A 24,146-nucleotide genomic window follows, 5' to 3' on the forward strand; every position below is an offset into this window, starting at 1 on the left:
TTCCTGTCCCAACACAGCTTCTTTCATTTTTGTCACCTGCTAATCCAGGTAGGCATGAGTTTGGAACCCCTGGTGTACACTGATGGCCTCTGTCCCTCAGCTAACTGCAGCCTGTCCTTGTCTTCCAACAACAATAGTGGGCTACTATCAACCCTAACAAAAGCTGCTGTGACTCGAGTTTAAATGTGGCAGGCATTTTGCACACATAATTGCTAACCCTTATGTCCTTCCTAGGAGGCAGGTATCATTCTGCACACTTCACAGCCCAGGAAAGGGAGGGGAAGGGCCCTCCCTGAGACGGCACGGCAGAAGAGCCTGGGTTTCTACCCCATCGAAGGCCATACCTCTCGGATCAGGCAGCTGGAAAGCGCCCGGCCATTCTCTCCCCACCGTTTCGCTGTCAAATCTCCAAATTCGAGTCAGGGAAGAATTTTAAATTCTCATTACCAGTGGGTAGGGCCGTGACACAGATCTCAAAGCATGTTGTGACTCAAGGTCCAGAAACGGATATGTCTGGAGGCCACAAATGTAACTATTAAAGATGCATTTAATTATTGATGCATTTTAATAAGTGTTTGCAAATGTTCGTGTGCCCTTGGCACATCTTAATTGCTACCGCCCCTAATTGGTCCGGCATGGTCGATGATGAGGAGTCAGGGATGGAGGGGAGGGGAGGAGCCATGCAGGCCGGGCAGCAGCTGGTGCTCCTGGTAGACTCCAGGCGCCCTGGGCTCTGCCACCGCCCTGCTTGGGAGTCCCGTGCCACACTCAAGGCAGGGTTGCCAGCAGGAGGATCCATGACTCAGTCAACAAACAGGCCCCTGTGCATCAGTGTCTGACATGGACCAGACAGAGGGGAAGACCCCACTTGGAATTAACAATTGCAACTCTGTGTTATTGTTACTACCACGTCAGACATTGTGCTGAGCACCTTGGGTGTATCCTCATTACATAACTCTGAACAGCTCGGTGAATATGAGGTTGAAACTCTTGTCTCCCCGTCTTACGGAAGAAGAGACAGAGGGTCTCACAGGTGAAGTCGTTTGCCTGTGACTGTTCTGCAGCTGGGGGAGGATTAGTCTGTCCCAAACGCCTTTGACGGTGACCGTGGGTCTGATCTGCCTCCCCAACAAACACAGGGGTGGAGGTGACACGGGTAGAGACGCTACCCATGTTTTTCCTGAAGTCAAGAGGCGCTGAGGCAGGACACTGCAGAAGGCCGTGTTTCTGGATTTTTCTTAAAGCTTTAGAGCTTAATCTGGACACATCAGAAGGGCCCACCGGGCTTCCCTTTTGCTGTGCCATTTCCTTCACCCTCACCCCCAGAGGCACCCACTTTCCGATAAATTCAAACTCCTCCACGGGGCTTCCATGAGCCGTCACTAGACTGTTTGCTCCGAGCCTGCTCTCCCTCACTCCACTAGCCCCGGTGCTGACCACAGTGCCTTTGCTGATGAGCATTTCTTGGCAAGCATTTGCTGAATGAAGGCATGGACAAATGGCCACACGAATGGGCTCCGAAAATAAAGCCCGAGCAACGTGCATCTTTGGTAGGATCCTCAGTCCTACCAAGCACCAAGCAGTCTGATCTGGAACCCCAATCATGGCGCTCAAAACGTTGAGCCCATGGGGAAAAAAAGGGCAAGATAAATAGAAACGCTGCCGGGCTGGCCCTCTGTTTCAGCTGCTGCTGGCCTGCTATCAGATGTATCATCAGCCCGACGTTGACAGATGCGAAGGATGGAAGAAATTTTACAGGCTGTTAACAAAATGTTTGCTGCCTGACAGGTTTTTTGAATCTCTCTGCCAAGCTGATTTATTTTACAAATGAACAACAGGCCCATCTATCACTCTGGGTTCTCTGGTTTCTCCTGGAGCCGATGGCCAAAAATCCAAACCACCCACCCAAACTTCTATAAAATAATCATAAGCCCCTTTCTAGGCTGCCTTTCCCGCGATCAGGGACAAGTTTGCAAAGTGAGAGACCAAGCCCGGACTTGCTGGCGGCTGGAAAACCCGGGCTGACCACAAGGGGGAGCAGGTAGACCTCGCAAGCACCCCCAGGCGGCGCAGCCCGCCTGAAAGTGCGTCCTGCCAGGCAAAGCCAAGCTGTTCCTCGCCATCAGCATCCTCGGTCTGTGGCACTGACCGTCCTCCTTGGCTAATGCCAGTCTTCTCCACTGGAAGGCAGGGAGAATGTCATTTTTGTCCATCCATCACGGCATCATCAGTGTCTGATGCGATGCCTGGCACACAGTGGGCACTCAAGTATGATCTGGGGCCCTTTGGGCCTTTGAGTCCAGGTTCTTGAAGCAAAGAGACAGTCTCCCTGCAACTCCGAGAGGAGATGGTAAGGCCAGAGATGCCTGTGCCGTTCAACAGACTCTAATGTGTTCACCCTGGGAGATGTTATGAACCAGTCGTGCAGCGATGCTGCCACAAAGAGCGAATGTGTTCTTTGGCTGCAAGTTCAGAACAAGGGAGATGACCTCTCTGCTCTTTTCTGCTGTTCAGGCCATACTTGTAGCATCAAGTTCAAAAATGCAGGGCGTCATTCATTAAAGGGAAGGTTCATGCCGGGCTCGGTAGCTCAGCCTGTCATCCCGCGCCTTTGGGAGGCTGAGGTGAGTGGATTGCCTGAGCCCGTGGGTTCGAGACCCGCCTGGGCAACTTGGCGAGACCTCATCTCTACAATAAATTAAAAAATCAGCTGGGTGTGGTAGCACATGCCTGTAATTCCAGCTACTTGGGAAGCTGAGGCGGAAGGATCGCTGGAGCCCTGCAGGTCGAGGCTGCAGTAGCCGGGAGCGGCCACTGCACTCCAGTCTGGGCGACGGAGTGAGACTCCAACTCAACTCAAAAAAAAAGGAAAGGGAAGGTTCACAAGCAGGAAAGTGTCCAGAGAGGAGCCAACTGGATGCTGGGTGGGACGGGAGAAGGGAGTCCTTTGTGTTCAGAGAACGTGATAAGACACAAAGTCTTCCTCGCTGGACGAGAAAAGATGCAGAGAGACAGAGCAGCTGCTCTCAACTCCTGAAGTCCTGTTATGACAACGGAGGAGGTTTGCTCTCAGGGCATCAGAGGATAAAACAAGGCTCAGTGTGTGCATTGGAGGGAGTGGTCCTCCTGGCTGACATTTGCACGGTCCTCCTTGGGTGACAGAGGGAATCAGCACTGAGCACTTTACACACATCGCCTCATTAAACACAACGATGCCAAGTAGGGACTATCGCACACATTTTATAGACAGAGAAACGGAATCTCAGGGAGGCACCCGTCATAGGCCACACAGCCAGTGGGTGGCAACACCAGGATTTGAGCCACGTCTTCTTCCAGAGCTGTCTGTGCCCAGGGCAGGGACCTGGGCGAAGAAGTCACTTCTCACCCCAGCTCGTCCACGATGGTGCAGGCTGCCCAGGATCAAGGCGAGTCCTCAGCCACGGGTCAACAGCTACAAATGATGGCAAAAGCAGTCCACAGCCAATGCGGCCGAACACTTACGGTGGGCCCAGCTATCCACACGGCAACTGGATTAATCCTCATGGTGGCCCTGTGCATTGGGCGGCTGTCACCTCTATTCACTGAGATATAGGAGGAAACTGGGATATAGAAGGTTCTGCCACTCAACACGAGGGCACAGAGATTAGTGGGGGTGTGGGGTACGGTCCAGGCCACTTCCTCCAGGGTCCTTAGTGGCCTGAATAGATTCTTTCGGGAGGTGGAGGCTCTGGGTGACACCCCAGACTTCGAACCACTGCCCAGCCCGGGTTACCTCTGCCAGGACTCTGGGACACCCCAACCGGGCCTGCCAGGGGTCCCCTCCTCCTCAGGGCCAGCGTGCATCCATGGATCTCAAGGCTTGAGGGTGCTTTTGTTAAGAGGGGCCCAGGGAGGGAGCAGCTGGGAGGTGGTGGCACCCTTCCCCCGTCCCCCGTCGTTCCCCCCTTCCGTTCCCAGGAAGCCCAGCCTCTCTGGGGTCCTAGCCTGGCTGCTCCTTCTCCATTCCCTCCACCTCCCAAACTCCTGCTGGCTCCTTCCTCCTCCTCACAGCTTTGTCGCCAGAGCCAGGACAGAGACATTTTTCACGCCTTGCCTTGTTTCTCTCTCGGCTCTCCCGCGGCCCGGACAGAGATTTATTCTCGGCCTGACACTCACGGCATTCCAAGCAGGAAGGGCCCAGGGAGGCACTGATGGCCGTAATGGATGGGGCCTCTGCTCCCCCGGGGCCTGTCCAGGCCCGAACCCCATCCATCAGGAGCATCCCGGTGCCAAGGTCAGCGCTAACGAGGCCGGCCCGGCTGCTCCCCCTTGGGGCCTCCCAAGTCGCCTCGCACATGCTCTGGCTCTGCTTTTGATTCTTCCAGGGCTGGGCCTCACCCGGGGGGGTGGAAGGGGCAGCGCGAGAGCCCTGCTGGGTGCGACACGGGGCATGGAGGAGAGGGTACAGCTGCCAGCTAGCACCCCCTGGCACTACCGGAAGAACCAGCCTTCAAGTGCAACCCAGCAGCCCACCTCCTGTGGCAGTGCAGGACTCCACGAGCAAAAGTCGTCACAGAATGAGCCTGTCCTGTGGTGGACCAGTAGACTCCCGGGTCAGTCCCTGCAGAGGCCAGATGGAGGTGACCATTCATGCACGAAACCCCGGAACCCGGCATTCATTCTGACTGATAATAAGCCCAGCTTTTAGCTGGGCACGGTGGCTCACACCTGTAATCCCAGCACTTTGGGAGGCCAAGGCAGGAGGATTGCTTGAGCCTAAGAGTTCAAGATCAGCCTGAGCAACATAACAAGAGCTTGTCTCTACCAAAAAAAAAAAAAGAATTAAGAGATTTAAAAAAAATTTTTTTTTAAGGGCAAAATAGCCTGGGCATGGTGGCTCAAGCCTGTAATCTCAGCACTTTGGGAGGCCAAGGTGAGGGGATTGCCTGAACCTTTGGGTTTGAGATCAGCCTGGGCAACTTGGCGAGACCTCGTCACTACAATAAATCAAAAATTATGGTAGCACGTGTCTGTAATTCCAGCTACGTGGAAGGCTGAGGCGGAAGGATCACCAGAGCCCAGCAGGTCGGCGCTGGGGTGGCCATGAGCGTGTCACTGTACTCCAGCCTGGGCGACGGACTGAGACTGACTCAACAGAACAAACAAAAAAAAGGGCAAAATTCTCTGTGCCTTCCCCTTTTAAAAAATCCCAGCTTCCGTCTCTTCATCACCTACAGGGCCAGGGACCAGGCTGGCCGCTTCATACACGTCATCTCACATCATCCCAGAAGAACCCTAAGGGGAGGAGCTCTCTCATCCTCATTTCATCCACAGGGAAGCCAAGGCCCAGACACTGGTCCACAGTTAGGCAGCCGCAAAGGGGTCGTGTTGGGATTTGATCTCAGAATCACACGTGTTACCTCTGGCCTAGGCTGTGCGTTCATTTAGTGCCCGCCTAAATGATACAGAGGAAATAAGAGGCATGGTGACTCGCGCCTGTAATCTCAGCACTTTGGGAGGTCAAGATGGGAGGACTGCTTGAGCCCAAGAGTTAAGACCAGCTTGGGCAACATAGCAAGACTTCATTTCTACAAAAACAAATAAATACATAAATAAATTAGCAAAGTAGCCAGGCTCGGTGGCTCAGCCTGTAATCCCGCGCCTTGGGGAGGCTGAGGTGAGTGGATTGCCCAAGCCCATGGGTTCGAGACCCGCCTGGGCAGGCGAGACCTCATCTCTACAATAAAATCAAAAAATTAGCCGGGTGCGGTAGCGCGCACCTGTAATTCCGGCAACTTGGGAAGGCTGAGGTGGAAGGATCGCTGGAGCCCATCAGGTTGAGGCTGCGGTGGCCGGGAGCGGCCACTGCACTCCAGTCTGGGCGACAGAGTGAGACTCCAACTCAAAACAAATAAATAAATTAGCAAGGTATGGTGTTGCACCGCTGTAGGCCCAGCTGCTTGGGAGGCTGAGATGGGAGGATCACCTGAGCCCCGGAGGTTGAGACTGCATTGAGCCGTGATGGTGCCACTGCATTCCAGCCTGGACAAGAGAGTGAGACTCTGACTCGAAAGAAAGAGGAAAAGAAAGAAGTAAAGGAAGGAAATTATCACTTATTAGTCTCCTGGGCTTCTGGAGACTCCAAATCACCACAGATTTGATTGAGAGAATACAATATAGAAATATATTCTCTCATTGTTCTGAAATTTCAGAAGTCTGAAATCAAGGTGTGGTGTGGGGAGGGCCACGCTCTGTCTGGAGGCCCTAGGGGAGGAGGGATCTTTCCTGCTTTCTCTGGCCTCTGGTGGCCCCAGGCATTCATGAGCTGTGGCTACTATCCTCCAACCTCTGCCTCAGACTTCACGTGCCTGTCTCCTCTGTGTCTCTGTCTTTTCCCTTTCTGTCTGTCTCTTACAAAGACTCCTGTCATTGGATTTGGGGCTCACCTAAATATTCCAGGATTGGCTGGGCACAATGGCTCATGCCTGTAATCCCAGCACTTTGGGAGGCTGAGGTGAGAGAACTGCTTGAACCCAGGAGTTTGAGACCAGCCTGGGCAACATAGCAAGACCACGTCTCTAGAAAAATTCAGCCAGGTGTGGTGGTGTGTGCCTGTAGTCCCGGCCACTCAGGGGACTGAGGTGGGGGAATCGCCTGGGCCAGGAGGTTAAGGCTGCGGTGAGCTGTGATTGTGCCACTGCACTCCAACCTGGATGATGGAGTGAGACACTGACCCCCAAAATAACTCCCAAAAAACACAACCCAGCCTGAAACCTCTTGAAACTCCTTCCTAGCCTCAGCCCTCCCCACTTCCCCAAGGACCTGCCTGCAGTTGGAACATTCAGGCCTTCCACCCAGGCGTTCACGTTTTGCCATATTGTCAGATATTCACATATGATGTACACCACTTAGTGTGGGCCCGTACCTGGTAAGCCACTCAATACTGTGACTTGCTTTCCTCGTGACACACATCTGCAATGTCACCCTGCCCCGCTGTCTGAGCTGTCCAGCATGAATGGATTCATTTCCGTGTTGTTGGACGTCCAAGGTGTTTCTCGTGTCTCCCATGACAAGGCCCTGGAAGCACCCCTGCGCCTTTTGTGCCCTGGGCGGGATTCCTCAGGATTGACGTTTACAAACAGAGCTGGTGGCAAAGGCAGGACCTCCCCAACCCAGGGGAGGTCAGCTTCTCCGGGTTTCTACCCTGTCAGTGTCACGCACCACAGATCACAGAGAGGAGATGCTTCTCTCTATCTCCTCCTGGGTAGGACAAAGGTGGGCATTCATGATCACCTTGGAGAAGGAAAAACTGAGGCCCACCAGAGACACACCTCCCCTGAGTTATCCACACTTGGCAGGAATCCAGTGTCCTAACTCCTAACCTGTGCGGCTTGGCTCACTGTGGCCCTCACCACCTCCTCCGCGAGGACGCCTGTCTGGGACGCACCCTCCTCCCCAGACGCCGGATTCCCCAGCATGGTCGATTTCCAAGTGGCCTGGCGGTCTTTGGTTCCCAGCCGTTTCCAGGTCGCCTTCCCTGTCTGTCCCCGCCGCCTGCTGCTGGGCGCCTGTGCCGGGGAACTGCTAATTGAATTCACCCTTGTGCAAAATGTTAACAAATTGCAAATGACCTCTTAGACAGATTTAGAAGTCAGGCGTGTGCCGCTAACCAAGCCTCCCCCTCGGTCATTAGCTTTTATGTTGGAACTGCAAATAATTAAAAAGTAACCACAGCCCAGAGGTGCTTCCCTCTAATTAGCTCTAAGAGTCCTGCCAGGGAGAGAGGCCACCCCTCAATTACCACCCCTCCCTCCATCCTGTTCTTAGGAGAGGCAGGCCCCGGACCACGGAGACAGTTATGAAAAGGGCAGTGAGGGTGAGGGTGGAGGAAGGGATGTCACAGCCCCCTACCCTTGGGGCCAGAGCTGTCCAGCCAGCCCACCCCAGTTCCCTGCTGGGAGGACAGAGGTGCTGGTGGCAGGCGGGTGGAGGGTCCTCTGCTTGGGAATAGCCTAGGGCTGTGACCCTCAAAGAGTGCCAGAGGCCGGGCGCATGGCTCACTCCTGTATTCACAACACTTTGGGAGGCAGAGGTGGGAAGATTGCTTGAGACCAGGAGATCGAGACCAGTCTGGGCAACCTAACGAGACCCCCAACTCTACAAGAAATTAAAAAAAAAACTGGCCAGACATGGTGGAGCATGTCTATAGTCCTAGCTACTCAGGAGGTTGAGGCAGGAGGATCGCATGAGCCAGGAGGTAAAGGCTGCAGTGAGCTGTGATCGTGCCACTGTATTCCAGCCTGGGCAATAGAGTGAGACCCCTGACTCAAAAAAAGAGTGTCAGGGACCACTCATTCCAGAACCATCTAGTGGGGGAAAATGCACTGGTGAGCCAGAATGTCTGGGGGCCGAGGGCAGCAGGCATCTCTACTTTTAATAAGCTCTCTAGACAATTCTTATTCACCCACAAGACTGAGAATCCCTTGACATGAGGGGAGGAGAGACGGTGTTAAGATTCAGCTTCTGATCCAGCCATGGCCTGTATCTTCCGGCTGTAGGGCGATTGGGTGGACCTGAGGGCTGGCACCCTCCTCCCAGGACTGCAGGAGGACTTCCATGGGCCTGGACACTCTTGCCCTCATGGGCCCCTTCCTCCGTCAAAAAAAATTAAAACCTCTTTTTTTCTTTCTTTCTTTCTTTCTTTCTTTCTTTCTTTCTTTCTTTCTTTCTTTCTTTCTTTCTTTCTTTTCTTTCTTTCTTGTCAGAATCTCACTCTGTCACCCAGGCCAGTGTGCAGTAGCACGATCCCAGCTCACTGCAGCCTCAACCTCCTGGGCTCAGGTGATCCTCCTGCCTCAGCCTCCCAGGTGGCTGGGACTACACCATGCCCAGCTATTTTTTTTATTTGTAGAGATAATGGAGTGGGGGGTTTTTTCCTTCTAATTTAAATACTTTCCTGAGTCCCTAAAAGTGCCTCCTGGGCCTGATGGACAAGTTGGCCCCAGTCCCTTCATTCAGGCCTCCTTCTTCCCTTCCTCCTGGAAGGCAGTTTGCTCTCTCCTCCCTCCCCTCCAGGCCCTGTTCACACCCCCTTTCTGGAGGGAGCAGAAAGGAAGGCAGGCAGAAGACAGAAGACTTGCCTTGACGCCCGAAGACTGCAGACTCAACACAGGTGTCTCCCACTTCTGTGGCAGGGAAGGTCAAGCAATGGCTTGATCTCCGTGGGCCTCCGTTTCTCCATCTGTCAGTGGGGCTAACACTACCTCCATCTATATCAGAAAAAAATGGAGTGAATTCATCAGCAGACAGTTTTTCTGAGCTCTTGGGAAGAGAGAAAGACACCAAGTATTTCTGTTGTTTAAGAGGCCTAGAGCCAAGGTTGTGAATTCACAAACCCAAAGACCTGGCCAGTAAAGGGGCAAGCTGGCCCTGCATAAGGCCATGTGTGCCGATGTTACTGGATAATCAGTCTCATTAAGGAATCCAGACATTTGGATATTTACAAGAATTCTTCTCATTTAAAAATATATAGCTGGGCGTGGTAGTGTGCGCCCGTAGTTCCAGCTACCTAGAAGTTTGAGGTGAAAGGATCACCAGAGCCCAGCAGGTCGACGCTGGGGTGGCCATGAGCGTGCCACTGCACTCCAGCCTGGGCGACGGAGTAAGACTCCAACTCAAAAAAAAAAAAAAAAAAAGATATATAATCAAAAATGCATATATCGGTTACTTAAGATTTTAAAATGCTATAGTCCAGCCAGGCATGGTGGCTCATGTTTGTAATCTCAGGACTTTAGGAATCTGAGGCAGGAGGATTGTTTGAATTTAGTTCAAGACCAGCCTGGTCAACATAACAAGACCTCATCTCTACAAAAACATTGCGGTGGTGTGCACCTGTAGTCCTAACTCCTCTGCAGACTGACGTGGGAGGACAGCCTGAGTCCAGGAACTGGAGGCTGTGGTGAACCGGGATCACGCTACTGCACTCCAGCCTGGGTGACAGCCTGACTCAAAACAAAAAACAAGAATTTGTGAGTCAATCTAAGCATGTCTGCAGGTCAGACATGGCCTAGAGCCTGCTAATTTAGTGCACTAGCTGCTCAATATTGCCTGAACAAGTTATTCAATCTTGTTGAACTCGTTTCTTTATAAATAAAGGGGGGTTACATAATAATAGTTCCTATTGAGTGGGTTTCTTTTCTTGAATCAGGGTCTCATTCTGTCACCCCAGCTGCTGGAGTGTAGTGGCATGATCACGGCTCGCCACAGCCTCGACCTCCCAGACTCAGGCAGTCCTCCTGCCTCAGCCTCCTGAGTAGTTGGGACAGGTGCATGCCACCATGACCACCTCATTTTTTGAGTTTTTGTAGAGACAAGGTCTCGCTGTGTTTCCCAGGCTGGTCTCAAACTCCTGAACTCAAGCGATCCTCCCCACCTCAGCCTCTCAAAGTGCTGGGATTATAGGCGTGAGCCACCATGCTGGGCCTCGTAGGTTTCTTATAAGGTTGCAGTGACACAGTCCCTGGCACATGAGTCAGCAAAACACCACCCAGCACTAAGGAATGCCCCAAGAGGCAGAAGAGAAGGTGGTTCTCCCTAAGTGGCACCACCGTTGGGTGTCACTCGTGGGTCAGGGGTTGTTTTGGAATCACTGAGAGAAGCTCAGCCCACCCACCTTCTCTGTCCCCTCAGACCAGACTGTCCGTGGTCCAAGGCCTCATCCGCTCCTCCATCCCCTAGTGGCTGGGAGGGCACCGGCGTCTCCTCCACCCCCAGGGAGCAGCAGACCGCTGGCATATTAGAGATGGATTTTAATTTTATTTTAACAAAATAGCTGTCTCCACTGGAAGAAGCTTCAAGAGCCAAATAAGGACCCGTCTTGAGCGGAATCACGATGAACAGACCTCCGTGCTGTCATTGATTTTCCAGGAAGAAAAAAATTGCCTCTGGCTACTAAACCGAATTAGTAGTCACTGATGACCAATTATTTTAGCCCGCTGTGAACGGAGAGCCGTACTAAAATCCAGTTTGTCAGACCCAAGTCTCCCTTCTGAAACACCTTTCAACAAATGTGTACCTAAAGTCCCTCAGATGGTTCCTCCGGCTTCCTCTCTTCCGCCAAGTTCTCCAGCTCCGCAAAGTTTTAATGAGCAGCCTAGATGAAGATGGGTTGCCATGAAAGGGCCCCCTCTAATCCACAGAGCACTCCTGGCAGAGAGGAGGCGTGCCGGCAAATCAGAGCTGTCAGGCCTCAGCCCCCGCACGCACAAAGTGTCAGCCTAATGTTTGCAAATGATAATTTCCATTCCCCTTGCACGTCCCCCGTGCCTGCATGGGAGATCAACCCCTGGTCTGGGGTATCAATCGCCAGGCAGCGAGGATGGATTTGATGGAACTAATTTGAAGTTTCTGGGAGGCCCACCCCGAGTAGGAGCTGAATTCATTTCATTTTACTCGCCATTTTCCGCTTTATTAGACTTCGTCTTGACACGGTTTTGTGGGTCGTGGGAGTGTCGGGTGGTGAGGAACTTTTCTGAGAGGCTCCTGCCGGGTTATCGGCAAATAATTTGTCAACGCTCTTTAGCAGCAGCCCTGCTGTCGCAACAGACTCTGCCCAGGAGTCACGGGTGAGCCCGAAGCTTGGCTTTCAAACAGCAGAAGCAGGCCAGGCAGGGTGGCTCTTGCCTGTAATCCCAGCACTTTGGGAGGCCAGGGCGGAAGGATTGCTTGAGCCCAGGAGTTTGAGACCAGCCTGGGCAACATAGTGCCTACACACACACGTGCAACACACACACACACACATACACACAGCAGAAGCAGTGACTCAGAAGCCCTCAAAGCCTAAATGTGAGGCCCTGAGCCTCCACGTGGGACCTAGTGGGGGGAGTCAGAACTAATTTGACACCTTTGTAGAGAGGAAATACTGTCGGAGAAGTCCAAGAAAGCAAGTTGCAGAAATGCACAATGCACAACTTGGTAGTGCAGGCCTGGAGTCCCAGGCACCTTGGAGGCTGAGTGGGGAGGATCACCTGAGGCCAGGAGTTCTGGGCTGGAGCATGCTATGCCGATTGGGTATCCGTACTGAGTTTGGCATCAATATGGTGACCTTCCAGGAGCGGGGGACCACCAGGTTGCCTAAGAAGGAGTGAACCAGGCCAGGTTGGAAATGGAGTTGGTCAAAACTCCTGTACTAATGAGAAATGCACAATGTGGGGCGAGACTCGGTGGCTCACACCTGTAATCCCAGCACTTAGGGAGGCTGAGGCGGGAGAATTACTTGAGCCCAGGAGCTTGAGACCAGCCTGGGCAATGTGCCTGTAGTGCCAGCCACTCAGGAGGCTGAGGCAGAAGGCTCACTTGAGCCCAGGAGGTTGAGGAGGCGGTGAGCTGTGATCATGCCACTGCCCTCCAGCCTGGGCAACAAAGTTAGACCCCGACTCAAAAACAAACAAACAAGCAAACAAATAAATAAATAAATTTCAAAAAAAAAAAAATAACAGGCAATAGAAAGATAGGAACAGAATGCATCTTTTTATGTAACTGATTTTTTTCCCTTTTTTTTTTTTTTTTTTTTGAGTTGGAGTTTCACTCTGTTGCCCAGACTGGAGTGCAGTGGCCGCTCCCGGCCACCGCAGCCTGGACCCGCTGGGCTCCGGCGATCCTTCCGCCTCAGCCTTCCGCGTAGCCAGAATTACAGGCGCTCGCTACCACGCCCGGCTCATTTTTGATTTATTGTAGAGATGAGGTCTCGCCAAGTTGCCCAGGCGGGTCTCGAACCTGCGGGCTCAGGCAATCCACTCACCTCAACCTCCCAAAGGCGCAGGATTACAGGCTGAGCCACCGAGCCTGGCTCCCATTTTTATTTTGGATTCAGAGGGTACACATGCATGTTCATTACGTGGACCTATTGTGTAGTGATGGGGATTGGGTCTTAGATGGCCCATTTCCCAGATAGTGAACATTGTGCCCGCAGGTAATTTCTGAAACCTGCACCCCTTCCTTAATCCCCCTTATCGTGTCCCAGTGTCTATTATTTCCATCTTTCCAACATGGACACAAAGGTTTGCATTTTTTAAAGAAGCCTTAGCCAAGCACAGGGACTCATACCTGTAATCCTAGCACTTTGGGAGGCGGAGGCGGAAGGATCACCTGAGCCCAGCAGGTCAAGACTGCGGTGGCCGTGAATGTGCCACCGCACTCCAGTCTGGGCAACAGAGTGAGACTCCAACTCAAAAAATAAAATAAAATAAAATGATAAATAAAATACAAAATAACTTATCTCCCATGAGGAAGGGTGGAGCAGGGGATAGGGGAGGGGCAGTGCTCCCGGGTTGGGTGGCAAAGGACATACCTGAGGATCTCAGGTCCTACATGAAGACAGCCAGCCCCCTGGATGTGGCCTCTATCTGCAGCTGGCTGGCTGGGCGGGCCCCTCCAGCCTTAACTGCCCTCTCCTTTGTGAAAATTGCTGCAAATTCTCTTGGCCAGAGACATTGAAGCCGGAAGGGTGGGAGTTCAGCCTTTGCTGCTGCAGAGTGCTGTGTGACCCCGACCAAGCCATTTGACCTCTCTGGGCCTCAGCATTCCCATTCCTACCTTCCCCAGGGTCATTTAGTGAGGATAAATAATTAAGATCTTCCATGTGAACCCCTCCCGCTCCTCAAAAGAAAGCTGCAGAAAGGACGGTTGTAATTGTTACCATGGGGGCTCTCTACCTATAGCAAAAATCGTTAATTTTAGGGAGCAGGAAAAACACCTTTTTATAATAAAAGCTACATTTACCTTTTTTACTTAAAAAACTGACATGATGTAAGGTAGCAGCAAAAAACAGTGGCGGAAGAAAACAGAAAAAATGGTTTCTAGAAATGCATCTGGCCAAGCGAGACCTTGTCTCTACAAAAAAATTAGCTGGGCGTAGTGACACGTGTTTGTAGTCCCAGCTACTTGGGAGGCTGAGAAGGAGGGAGGATTGCCTGAGCCCAGAAGCTTGAGGCTATGGTGAGCCATGATCGTGCCACTACATTCCTGCCTGGGCAACAGAGTGAGATCCCAACTCAAAAAAAAAAGATGCATCCTAGAAGGGTCAAATGCACAGGGAAAATGCTAGAAATACATAATAGTGCAGGACTGGTCTCTGATAAAGGGCCATTCCAGTGGTTCCAGTGGCCCCAGGAAGGTGGAATCACCACCCACAGCCACTTGCGGTGGAATACACACAGCCTGGAGAGTTCTGATCTGATGTTCAGTGTGGATCTGTGCATGGAGGTGGGGATAGGCATGCATCCTGACAAGAGTCTGGGGACCTGGATGTTTCATCTCCCACCACCACCCACTATGTGGCCTCAGCCAACTCACATGATACCTTAGACTCGGAATTTTGGTTTTTCTTTATTCATTGCAAAAGAATCTTATAAAACCACTAAGTCAAGTGAAAGATAGATGATCTCCCTTATCCCGTCCACCACTGCTGCTCCTTTTCCTGAGCCTCACTGCTGACATCACCGGCGGGCTTCCTTCCAGTCTTTTCTCCATCCATTGACATCTATCATGAGGTTTCCTCCAACTTTTTTTTTTTTTCTTTTAAAGTCAGGGTCTCGGCCGGGCATGGCGACTCATACCTGTAATCCTGGCACTTTGGGAGGCTGAGGCAAGAGGATTGCCTGAGCCCAGGGTTTGAGACCAGCCTGGGCAACTTGGCGAGACCTCATCTCTGCTATAAATCAAAACAAAGTAGCTGGATGTGGTGGCACGCACCTGTAATTCCAGCTACTAGGAAGGCTGAGGCAGAAGGATTGCCTGAGCCCAGCAGGTTCAGCCTGCAGTGGCCATGAGCATGCTGCTGCACTCCAGCCTGGGCAACGGAGTGAGACTTTAATTCAAAAATAAATAGATAGTATACCTGACCCTGAATTGTGTACTACATCTTTGAAATAAAAATTAAAAACAAATGAAAAACAAAACAAATTAAATAAATTCCTGGAAATCATAAATAAATAAATACATAGGGTCACAGTCTGTTACCCAGGCTGAAGTGCAGTGGCATAATCACAGCTCACCACACCCTTGACCTCCTGGGCTCAGGCAATCCTTCCACCTCAGCGTCCCTAGTAGCTAGGACTTCAGGTGCGCACCACCATACCCAGCTAATTTTTTGTAGAGACAAGATCTCGCTATGTCGTGCAGGCTGGTCTCAAACTCCTGGGCTCAAGTGATCCTCCCACCTCAGCCTCCCAAAGTGCTGGGATTACAGGCATGAGATACCACGCTGGCCCCTAACTTGTTTTGTCCTACTTGGCATGTCTTAAAGACCTCTCTGGGTCACTACACACCCGGCCACTTCATTCTTTTTGGCAGCTAGATAATTTTTCATCATGAAGACATGGCATCACTCTTGCAAATGTGACCGGTTCAGTGAACAGTTGGAAGGTACAGAGAGGGTCCAAGAACACCTGAGCCCTTGACCGCAGGGCCTGCTCACACCCGCTCTGAGGGTCAACTTCTTTTCTGGGCCCTCAGGTGAAATCTTAGGCATCCAGACATTCCTGGTCACTTCTGATTACAAAAGGCAGTCTCTGTGCACTACTTAATATGTCCAGGCTAGTGTATCATCAAACCTCCACCTTCATTGGGAGTTAAGTTTCTTTCCTTCCCAGGCTGGATGCTCAGTGGGAAAGGGCAGAAAGGGAGCTGCGTCCGTGTGTCTGGTTTCCGCCCGCCACCCCCACTTTTAAGTTCCAGGCTGGATGGAGGGCATTACAATAAGTTCTTGTTCTGTTAACACATTGCCCTGCCAGGTGCAGTGGCTCATGTTTGTAATCCCAGCACTTTGGGAGGCTGAGGCAGGAGAATGACTTGAGCCCAAGAGTTCGAGACCAGCCTGGGCAACATAGCAAGATCTGGTCTCTACGAAATAATTAGAAAAACTAGCTGGGTGTGGTGGCATACACTTGTAGTTTCAGCTAGTCAGGAGGCTGAGGCAGAAGGATCACCTGAGCATGGAGGTTGGAGGCTGTGATGAGCCGTGATTATGCCACTGCCCTCCAGCCTAGGTGACAGAGTGAGATTCCAACTCAAAAAAATAAAAACCGCCGGGCTCGGTGGCTCAGCCTGTAATCCCGCACCTTTGGGAGGCTGAGGTGAGTGGATTGCCTGAGTCCGTGGGTTCGAGACCCGCCTGGGCAGGCGAGACCTCAACTCTATAATAAATTTTAAAAATCAGCCGGGCGTGGTAGTGCACGCCTGTAATTCCGGCTATTTGGAAAGCTGAGGCGGAAGGATCGCCGGAGCCCAGCAGGTCGAGGCTGTGGTAGCCGGGAGCGGCCACTGCACTCCAGTCTGGGCGACAGTGAGACTCCAACAAAAAAAATTTTAAAAATTTAAAAAATTTAAAAAATAAAAACCAATCAACCAAACAAAAACAAAGTGCCCTATTTGATTCAGTACTATTTTATTTAGTATTCTTTCATTTGTGCTTATACATGAGACTGACTAATGGTGTATGTATGCTCTTTGTCTCAGTTTGTGATCATAAATGATTTGGCAAACTGTCTTAGAAAAAGTTCTGTCTTAGAAAACGTTCTCTAGTTGGTTCGAAGAGAGTATGTGTGAAAGTACCTGGCCCTGGTTCCTGAGGCTGTAATAAAGTTTTGCATATGTACTTCGGTCCTTTGAGCTTTAATATTTTTCAGCTGGATGCGATGGCTCAAGCTTGTAATCCCAGCACTTTGGGAGGCCAGGCGAGGGGATTGCCTGAGGCCACGGGTTCGAGAATAGCCTGGACAACTTGGCGAGACTTCATCTCTACAATAAATCAAAAAATTAGCTGGGTGTGGTAGCGCACCTGTAGTTCTGGCTACTTGGAAGACTGAGGCGGAAGTAACGCTTGAGCCCAGTAGATCAAAGCTGGGGTGGCTGTGAGTATACCACTGCACTCCAGCCTGGGCGACGGAGTGAGACTCCAACTCAAAAATTTTTTTTTCCTAGAAAAATCACCCCTTTTGTTTTGGTTTTCACATTTATTAGCACAAAGCTGTGCCTAATAGTCTCTTATGCTAATTAAAAACAAAATCTCACCTGCACCCAGAACAGTTCCAGGTTTTGTGGGGTCTGAGACTTATTCAAGTTCAAGGGCCTTCTTTTTTTTTTTTTTTTTGAGTTGGAGTCTCACTCTGTTGCCCACACTGGAGTGCAGTGGCCGCTCCCGGCCACCGCAGCCTCGACCTGCTGGGCTCCGGCGATCCTTCCGCCTCAGCCTTCCAAGTAGTTGGAACTACAGACGTGCACTACCACGCCCGGCTAATTTTTTGATTTATTGTAGAGATGAGGTCTCGCTGCCCAGGCGGGTCTCGAGCCCATGGGCTCAGGCAATCCACTCACCTCAGCCTCCCAAAGGCGTGGGATTACAGGCTGAGCCACCGAGCCCGACTCAGGGACCTTCTTTAAGAAAAAAAAAAAGTAAAATCATGAATACAAATGTAGGCACTAAACTAAATACTTAATTAGAATGAGAAAAGAAATCAGGACAAATGACACATTTAAATAAGCTGACACACACCCAAGTAAATCAAGAAAAATAACTTAGAAAACGTTAACTGAGACCAGGCCCAGTGGCTCACGTCTGTAATCCCAACACTTTGGGAGACTGAGGTGGGATGACTGCTTGAGCCCAGGAGTTCAAGACCAGCCTAGGCAATATAGTGAGACCTTGTCTCTACAAAAATTTTTTTAAAAATTAGTCATGCATGTTGATGTGCTCCTATAGTCCCAGCTACTTGGGAGGCTGAGGTGGAAGGATCACCTGAGCCCAGGAGTTCAAAGCTGTGGTAAACCGTGGTTGTGACACTGCACTCCAGCCTGGACGACAGAATGAGAGTCCAACTCCCAAAAAAAATTAATTGATACATTCCGTATTTATTTTCCCCTACATTTTTTGACTCCATATTCTTTGATTACCTCTTCGTATGACAGTAATTTTGCAGTATTTTTTAATAAAGCACAAAGCTATTTGTTGTTCTTCTAGCATGCCAGTAAAATATTTTACTTTGAAACAATTATAGATTAACAGGAAGTCATAAAAATAGCCCAGAGAGATCCTGTAGACTTTTCACCCAGTTCCCTGTAATGAGAAAATTTTACATAACTAGACAAAATGTAAACCAAAAAATTGAATGGTTACAATAAGCAAACTTTATTCAGACTTCATCAGTTTCTCATGCTCTCATTTGAATGCGTGTGTGTGTTTATTGTACATTTAGTTCCTGCCATCTTATCACATGTGTAGATGTGTATAACACAATCAAGACACAAAATGTTCTACCATCACAAAGATCTTCCTCACGCTACCCTGTGGCACCCCCTTTCTTCCCCAATTTCTGGAAAATCTCAGGAATGTTTTATATATATGGAATCACACAATGTGTATTGAGATGGGTCCTTTGCACTTAGCATAAAGGCCTAAAAATCCATCCAAGTTGTTGCATGTGTCAAAGCGCATTCCTTTTTATTGCTGAGTAGTATTTCACAGGATGGATATACCACAGTGTTTTTGACCAATCACTTGTTAAAGACCATTTTGGCTGTTCCAGTTTTGGGCTATTTAAAAAAAAAACTGCTGTGAACATTTGTGAATAACTTTTCTTTTTCTGAGTCGGAGTCTCACTCTGTTGTCCAGGTTGGAGTGCAGTGGCATGGTCAGAGCTCACCACAGCCACAACCTCCTGGGCTCACGTGATTCTCCTGCCTCAGCCTCCCAAGTAGCTGGGACTACAGGCACATGCCACCACACTCAAGCAATCCTCCCACCTCAGCCTCCCAAAGTGCTGGGATTACAGGTGTGGGCCACCGCACCAGACTTGGGAATAACTTTTCATGTAGATGTAAGTTTTCGCTTCTGCGGAATGAAGCCCAAGAGTGAAATTGCTCGGCTGTATCATAAGTATGTGCTTAGTTTTCTTAAGAAACTGCCAAATTATTTTCCAGTGTGGCCATGCCACTTTACGTTCTCACCAGTGACACATGAGAGGTTTCATGTCTCTATATCCTCATCAGCGTTTGGAATAAGTCACTGTAACTTATTTTAGCCCGGGATAGGCAGAGTGACAGCATGGTCTTAATTTGTACTTCTTTAAATGGCTAGAGACATTGACTACTTTCTTTGTTAAATTTTTTGAGCTGGAGCTTCACTCTGTCATCCAGGCTAGAGTGCAGTGGTCTGATCACAGCTCAGCACAGCCTTAACCTCCTGGGCTCAGGAGATCCTTCAGCTTCAGCCTCCCAAGTAGCTGGGACTACAGGTGCATGCAAGCACATCTGGTTCATTTTTAATATTTTTTGTAAAGACGTGGTCTCACTATGTTGCCTAGGCTGATCTTGAATGCCTAGGCTCAAGCAACCCTCCTGCCTCCGCCTCCCAAAGTGCTGGAATTACAGGTGCAAGCTGCCACATCCAACCCAATAGAATAGTTTTAATTTGCATATCTCTAATGGCTAGAGACATTGACTGTTTTTTTTTACACTTTTATTTGCCATTCATATATCCTCTGATGAAATGTCTCTTTGTATTTGCTCATTTTTCAATTGGAGTGTTTAAGTTTTGTTTGTTTGTTTGGTTGTTTTTTTTTTACAGTTGAGTTTTGAGAATTCTTTATTTTAGACACAAGTCCTTTGCTAGACATATGGTTTGCAGATATTTTCTCTCAGTCTTTAACTTATCTCTCTATCCTCTTTTTTTTTGAGTTGGAGTCTCCCTCCGTCGCCCAGACTGGAGTGCACTGACACGCTCCCAGCCACCACAGCCTCAACCTGCTGGGCTCCAGCGATCCTTCCGCCTCAGCCTTCCAAGTAGCTGGAACTACAGGCGCGCACTACCACACCCGGCTAGTTTTTGATTTATTGTAGAGACGAGGTCTTACCAAGTTGCCCAGGAGGGTCTCGAACCTGAGGGCTCAGGCAATCCACTCGCCTTGACCTCCCAAAGTGCTGGGATTACAGGCTGAGCCACCGAGCCCAGCCATCTTTTTATCCTCTTAACAAGGTATCTCACAGAGCAGAAGCTTTTAATTATTAGGAAATCCCTTTTATTCGTTTTTTTCTTTTATGGATTAAAAATTTGGGGTCAAGTCTAAGAAACTCTTACTCTAGCCTTTGATCCCAAAGATTTTCTCTTACATTTTCTTCTAGAGGTTGTATATTTTAACATTTTGCATTTAAATATATGATCCATTTGAGCTGATTCTTATTTAAGTTGTGAGACTCAGGTTGAGGGAATTTTTTTATGTTTGATGTTCCATGCTCAGCACCATTTGTTGAAAAGACATCCTTCTGTTCATTTATTTCCTTTAATTTTTTTATAATTCAAATATAGCCTAAGTTATAATATCCCGAATTATGAAAAACATATCTTATATTGCCTAAAATGTTGCCTAATCTTTCCTTCTCTATCTCCTTCTCACCCCTCCTCATCCTCTCCCATTTTTTTTCTTTTTGAATTAGGTTCTCACTCTGTTGCCCAGGCTGGAATGCAGTGGCACAATCATGGCTCACTGCAGCTTCTAACTCTTGGGCTCAGGCGATCCTCCCACCTCAGTCTCCCGAGTAGCTGGGACTATAAGTGTGTGCCACTACGCTCGGCTAATTATTTTATTTTATTTTATTTTTTATAGAGACTAGGTCTTGCTATGTTGCCCGGGCTGGTCTCAAACTCCTGGCTCAAGCAGTTCTCCTGCCTTGGCCTCTGAAAATGTCGAGATTATAGGCATGAACCATTGCACCCGGCCTCTCATTCTATTTCAGCAACAAATAATTATCGTGCCAGTTCACATCAGACATACACCACTCCTGTCCTCATGAAGTTGCCAGTCGATAGCCAAGACCTGCTGTAAACCAGTCAACAAACAAACAGATGAGAGTGCCTTGCATGGGAGAGTATCTGGCAAGGAGCTGTCTTAGGATGGGCTGTTTGCGGACAAACCCTCTGAGGAGGTGACTCCATGATGGAGACCAGAAGGCAAAAAAGAAGGCCAGCGTGTGCTGGGCAGGAGAAAGAGAATTCCAGGGCTTGGAAGGTGAGGGAGGCTGCAAGAGTGGTGTGATGTCAGGAAGGAGCTGGAGAGGGAGACAGAAACCAGCTGGAGGTGCTCTCTGACCCAGCCAATGAAAAGAGGCGACGTGATCTGTCTTGAGTCCTTGGTTTTCCTGTGTCGGACCAGGCCCCTCTATCTTTTCCTTTTTCTTTTCTTTCCTTCTTTTATTTTTGAGTCAGTCTCACTCTTGCCCAGACTGGAGTGCAGTGGTGCGCTCATGGCCACTGCAGCCTTAACCTACTGGGCTCAGGTGATCCTTCCATCTCAGCCCCCCAAGTAGCTAGGACTACAGGTGAACATACTAAGCCTGCCTAATTTTTTAAAAAAATTTTATTGTAAGCCGGGCTCGGTGGCTCAGCCTGTAATCCTGCGCCTTTGGGAGGCTGAGGTGAGTGGATTGCCTGAGCCCGCGGGTTTGAGACCCGCCTGGGCAGCGAGACCTCATCTCTACAATAAATCAAAAAATCAGCCGGGCGTGGTAGCGCATGCCTGTAATTCTGCTAATTGGAAGGCTGAGGCGGAAGGATCACCGGATCCCCAGCAGGTTGAGGCTGCGGTGGCCGGGAGCGGCCACTGCACTCCAGTCTGGGAGACAGAGTGAGACTCCAACTAAAAAAAAAAAAATTTTATCGTAGAAATGAGGCACTGCCCTGTTGCTCAGGCTGGTCTCAGACCCCTGGGCTCAGGCAATCCTCTCACCTCAGTCTTCCAAATGCTGGAGTTACAGGTGTGAGCCAACACAGCCGGCCCCTCCACCTTTTTCTCCGAGTTCATGAGGCAGAGCAGAAACAGACACAGCCTGCTGGGTATCTTCAGACAACCCGAGCCGGGCCGTTGTGACTCATAGGGTTTGTCAGTTACTCTTGTGCGCCAAGCCCCTTCCTGCCACTTTTTCCAGTAATGAGAGCCACTGGCCTGGTCAGAGGAGCAGGAGGGTGTGTTCCCAAGGATGTACGCCCTGGGGGTTGCTGGAAAGAGAGCTTTTCTGTTGTGAGGACCCTCTTGGGGTTGATGTTTCGGGATTCCACATCTGGTGTCATTAGAAAACACAGCCATAAATTAGGCTACTCAGAAGCATGGGGTGCGTAATAATTAAGTAATGAAAGTCACCACAGAGGTAAAGGAGCTGGAAAACAAAGAGCCACCGTTTGTAGATGGACCTCAGGCTGCTCTGGGAAGAGACCCCTGAGCAGAGACAGCAGTTCAAAGCATTGAATCTCTACTCTAATAGAATCCCAGCTCAGCCCAGTCCCAAAGAAAGTCACGTGGAGAGGAGAAACATGATCCCTGGAGTGTATAGACAGGGTGGGAGAGCAGGGAGTGGGTATTTAGAGTCCAACCCAGCTCTTCCTCTGTCTCTGGGACCACAACTCAAATACTTGCCGAGGTCCAGCAGATAGTGGAGCCAACCTGGTAGAAAGACAATAGGAGCTAGGCTCGGTGGCTCAGCCTGTAATCCCACACCTTTGGGAGGCTGAGGTGAGTGGATTGCCTGAACCTAGGGGTTCGAGACCCGCCTGGGCAGTGAAACCTCATCTCTACAATAAATCAAAAAATCAGCTGGCGTGGTAGCACATGTCTGTAATTCCAGTTACTTGGAAGGCTGAGGCGGAAGGATCGCCGGAGCCCAGCAAGTCCAGGCTGCGGTAGCCGGGAGCGGCCACTGCACTCCAGTCTGGGCGACAGAGTGAGACGCTAACTCAAAAAATAAATAAATAAAAATAAATAAAAAAGATAGACAATAGGAGAGGTGAAGACTAGGACAAATAGGAAACTGATTCTCAGCTTCAGCCAATGACTGCCAGATAGGAGTGCAGAGACGCACATTGTCAGATCTTACATGCTAAACATTCTAGAAAGTTATTTTTAACTGCAAAATGTTCTCATTTTTAAGTGTTGACCTTGATTTCAAAGTTTTTAAGGATCTTTTTTTTTTTTTTGAGTTGGTGTGGACTTTCACCCAGGCTAGAGTTCTGTGGCATGAACATGGCTCACCACAACGTCAATCCTCCTGCCTCAGCCTCCCGAGGTGTGTACCATCATGCCTGGCTAATTTTTTATTTTTTGTAGAGATGAGATCTCGCCATGTTGCCCAGTCTGAGCAAGAGAGTGAGACTCTGACTAAAAAAAAAAAACAAAAGTGGGGGAGGGTGAGGGGATCAACTTAGTGGAATTCTTTGCTAACACTGGCTTCAGCAGGCCCTGGATAAGGCCCAAGGGTTAGGCCTCGTCAACAAAGCTCAGAGGAGCCTGCCTGAGTTTGGTCAAAGAGGAAGTCTTTGTCACCATGTCAGGCCCAGCACTTGCAGGCACATAGGTTGTTGTTTGTTGGCTTGTGGGAGGGACCTGTTTCTTTCATGGCATTTGAGGGCTAGGAGAGAGCCTTTCCCAGGCTTGGGAGAGTGATTTACCCTGTAGCCCCCCAGATTTAGGCAGGTGCCCTGAGGGAGAGAGGGTGCCCATTGGCCTTCCCGAGGCCTAAGCTCCATCTGGACTACCTTTCTCCAGGCCTTCGACGCCCTTCTTTGATCTGCTGCAGCACCGGTACCAGCAGCTGTGGGTACAGGAACAAAAGGCCGCCCAGAAAGCCATTAAGCTGGAGAAGAAGCAGAAGGTAAATGCAGCCCTCAGTCCTGGGTGGGCCACTGGTGGGGTGGAGGAGGGAGAGAAACGGGCTGGCCAGGGCCAAGCTTGGAGACCACCGCTCTTAGGTGCTTGTCATCGGGTGGGGTGGAAAGTCAGGTTGCATCTTCTAACCAGTCTCAGAGAAATCTGGAGCTCAAAAGGGTCTTGGTAGGCCAGGCTCAGTGGCTCCTGTCTGTAATACCAGCCCTTTGGGAAGCCGAGGCAGGAAGATCACTTGAGCTGGCGAGTTCGAGACCAACCTGGGCAACATGGTGAAACCCCTTCGCTACAAAAATTGGAAAAATTATTTGAGTGTGGTAGCACGCTCCCACTGTAGTCCCAGCTCTTCCAGAAGCTGAGGCAAAGGATCACCCGAGCCCAGGAGGTTGAGGCTGTGGTGAGCTGTGTTCGTGCCACTGCACTCCAGCTGGGTGACAGAGTGAGACCCCAATTCAAAAAGAAAGA

The 24,146-nt window shown here is 50.1% G+C and overlaps 1 protein-coding gene across 1 annotated transcript in view; it reads left to right on the forward strand.

The window, feature by feature from the left end:
* CFAP77 (cilia and flagella associated protein 77) overlaps positions 1-24,146 on the forward strand; it is a 174,877-nt gene that overhangs the window by 115,189 nt on the left and 35,542 nt on the right. Inside the window, exon 7 of the mRNA XM_021718203.1 lies at positions 23,565-23,670. Within this exon, the coding sequence (XP_021573878.1) occupies positions 23,565-23,670 (106 nt within the window). The remainder of the gene's footprint in view (positions 1-23,564; positions 23,671-24,146) is intronic.

This window comes from Carlito syrichta, unplaced genomic scaffold (genome assembly GCF_000164805.1).
Source record: "Carlito syrichta isolate Samal-C Ts95f unplaced genomic scaffold, Tarsius_syrichta-2.0.1 Scaffold311915, whole genome shotgun sequence".
NCBI lineage: Eukaryota > Metazoa > Chordata > Mammalia > Primates > Tarsiidae > Carlito > Carlito syrichta.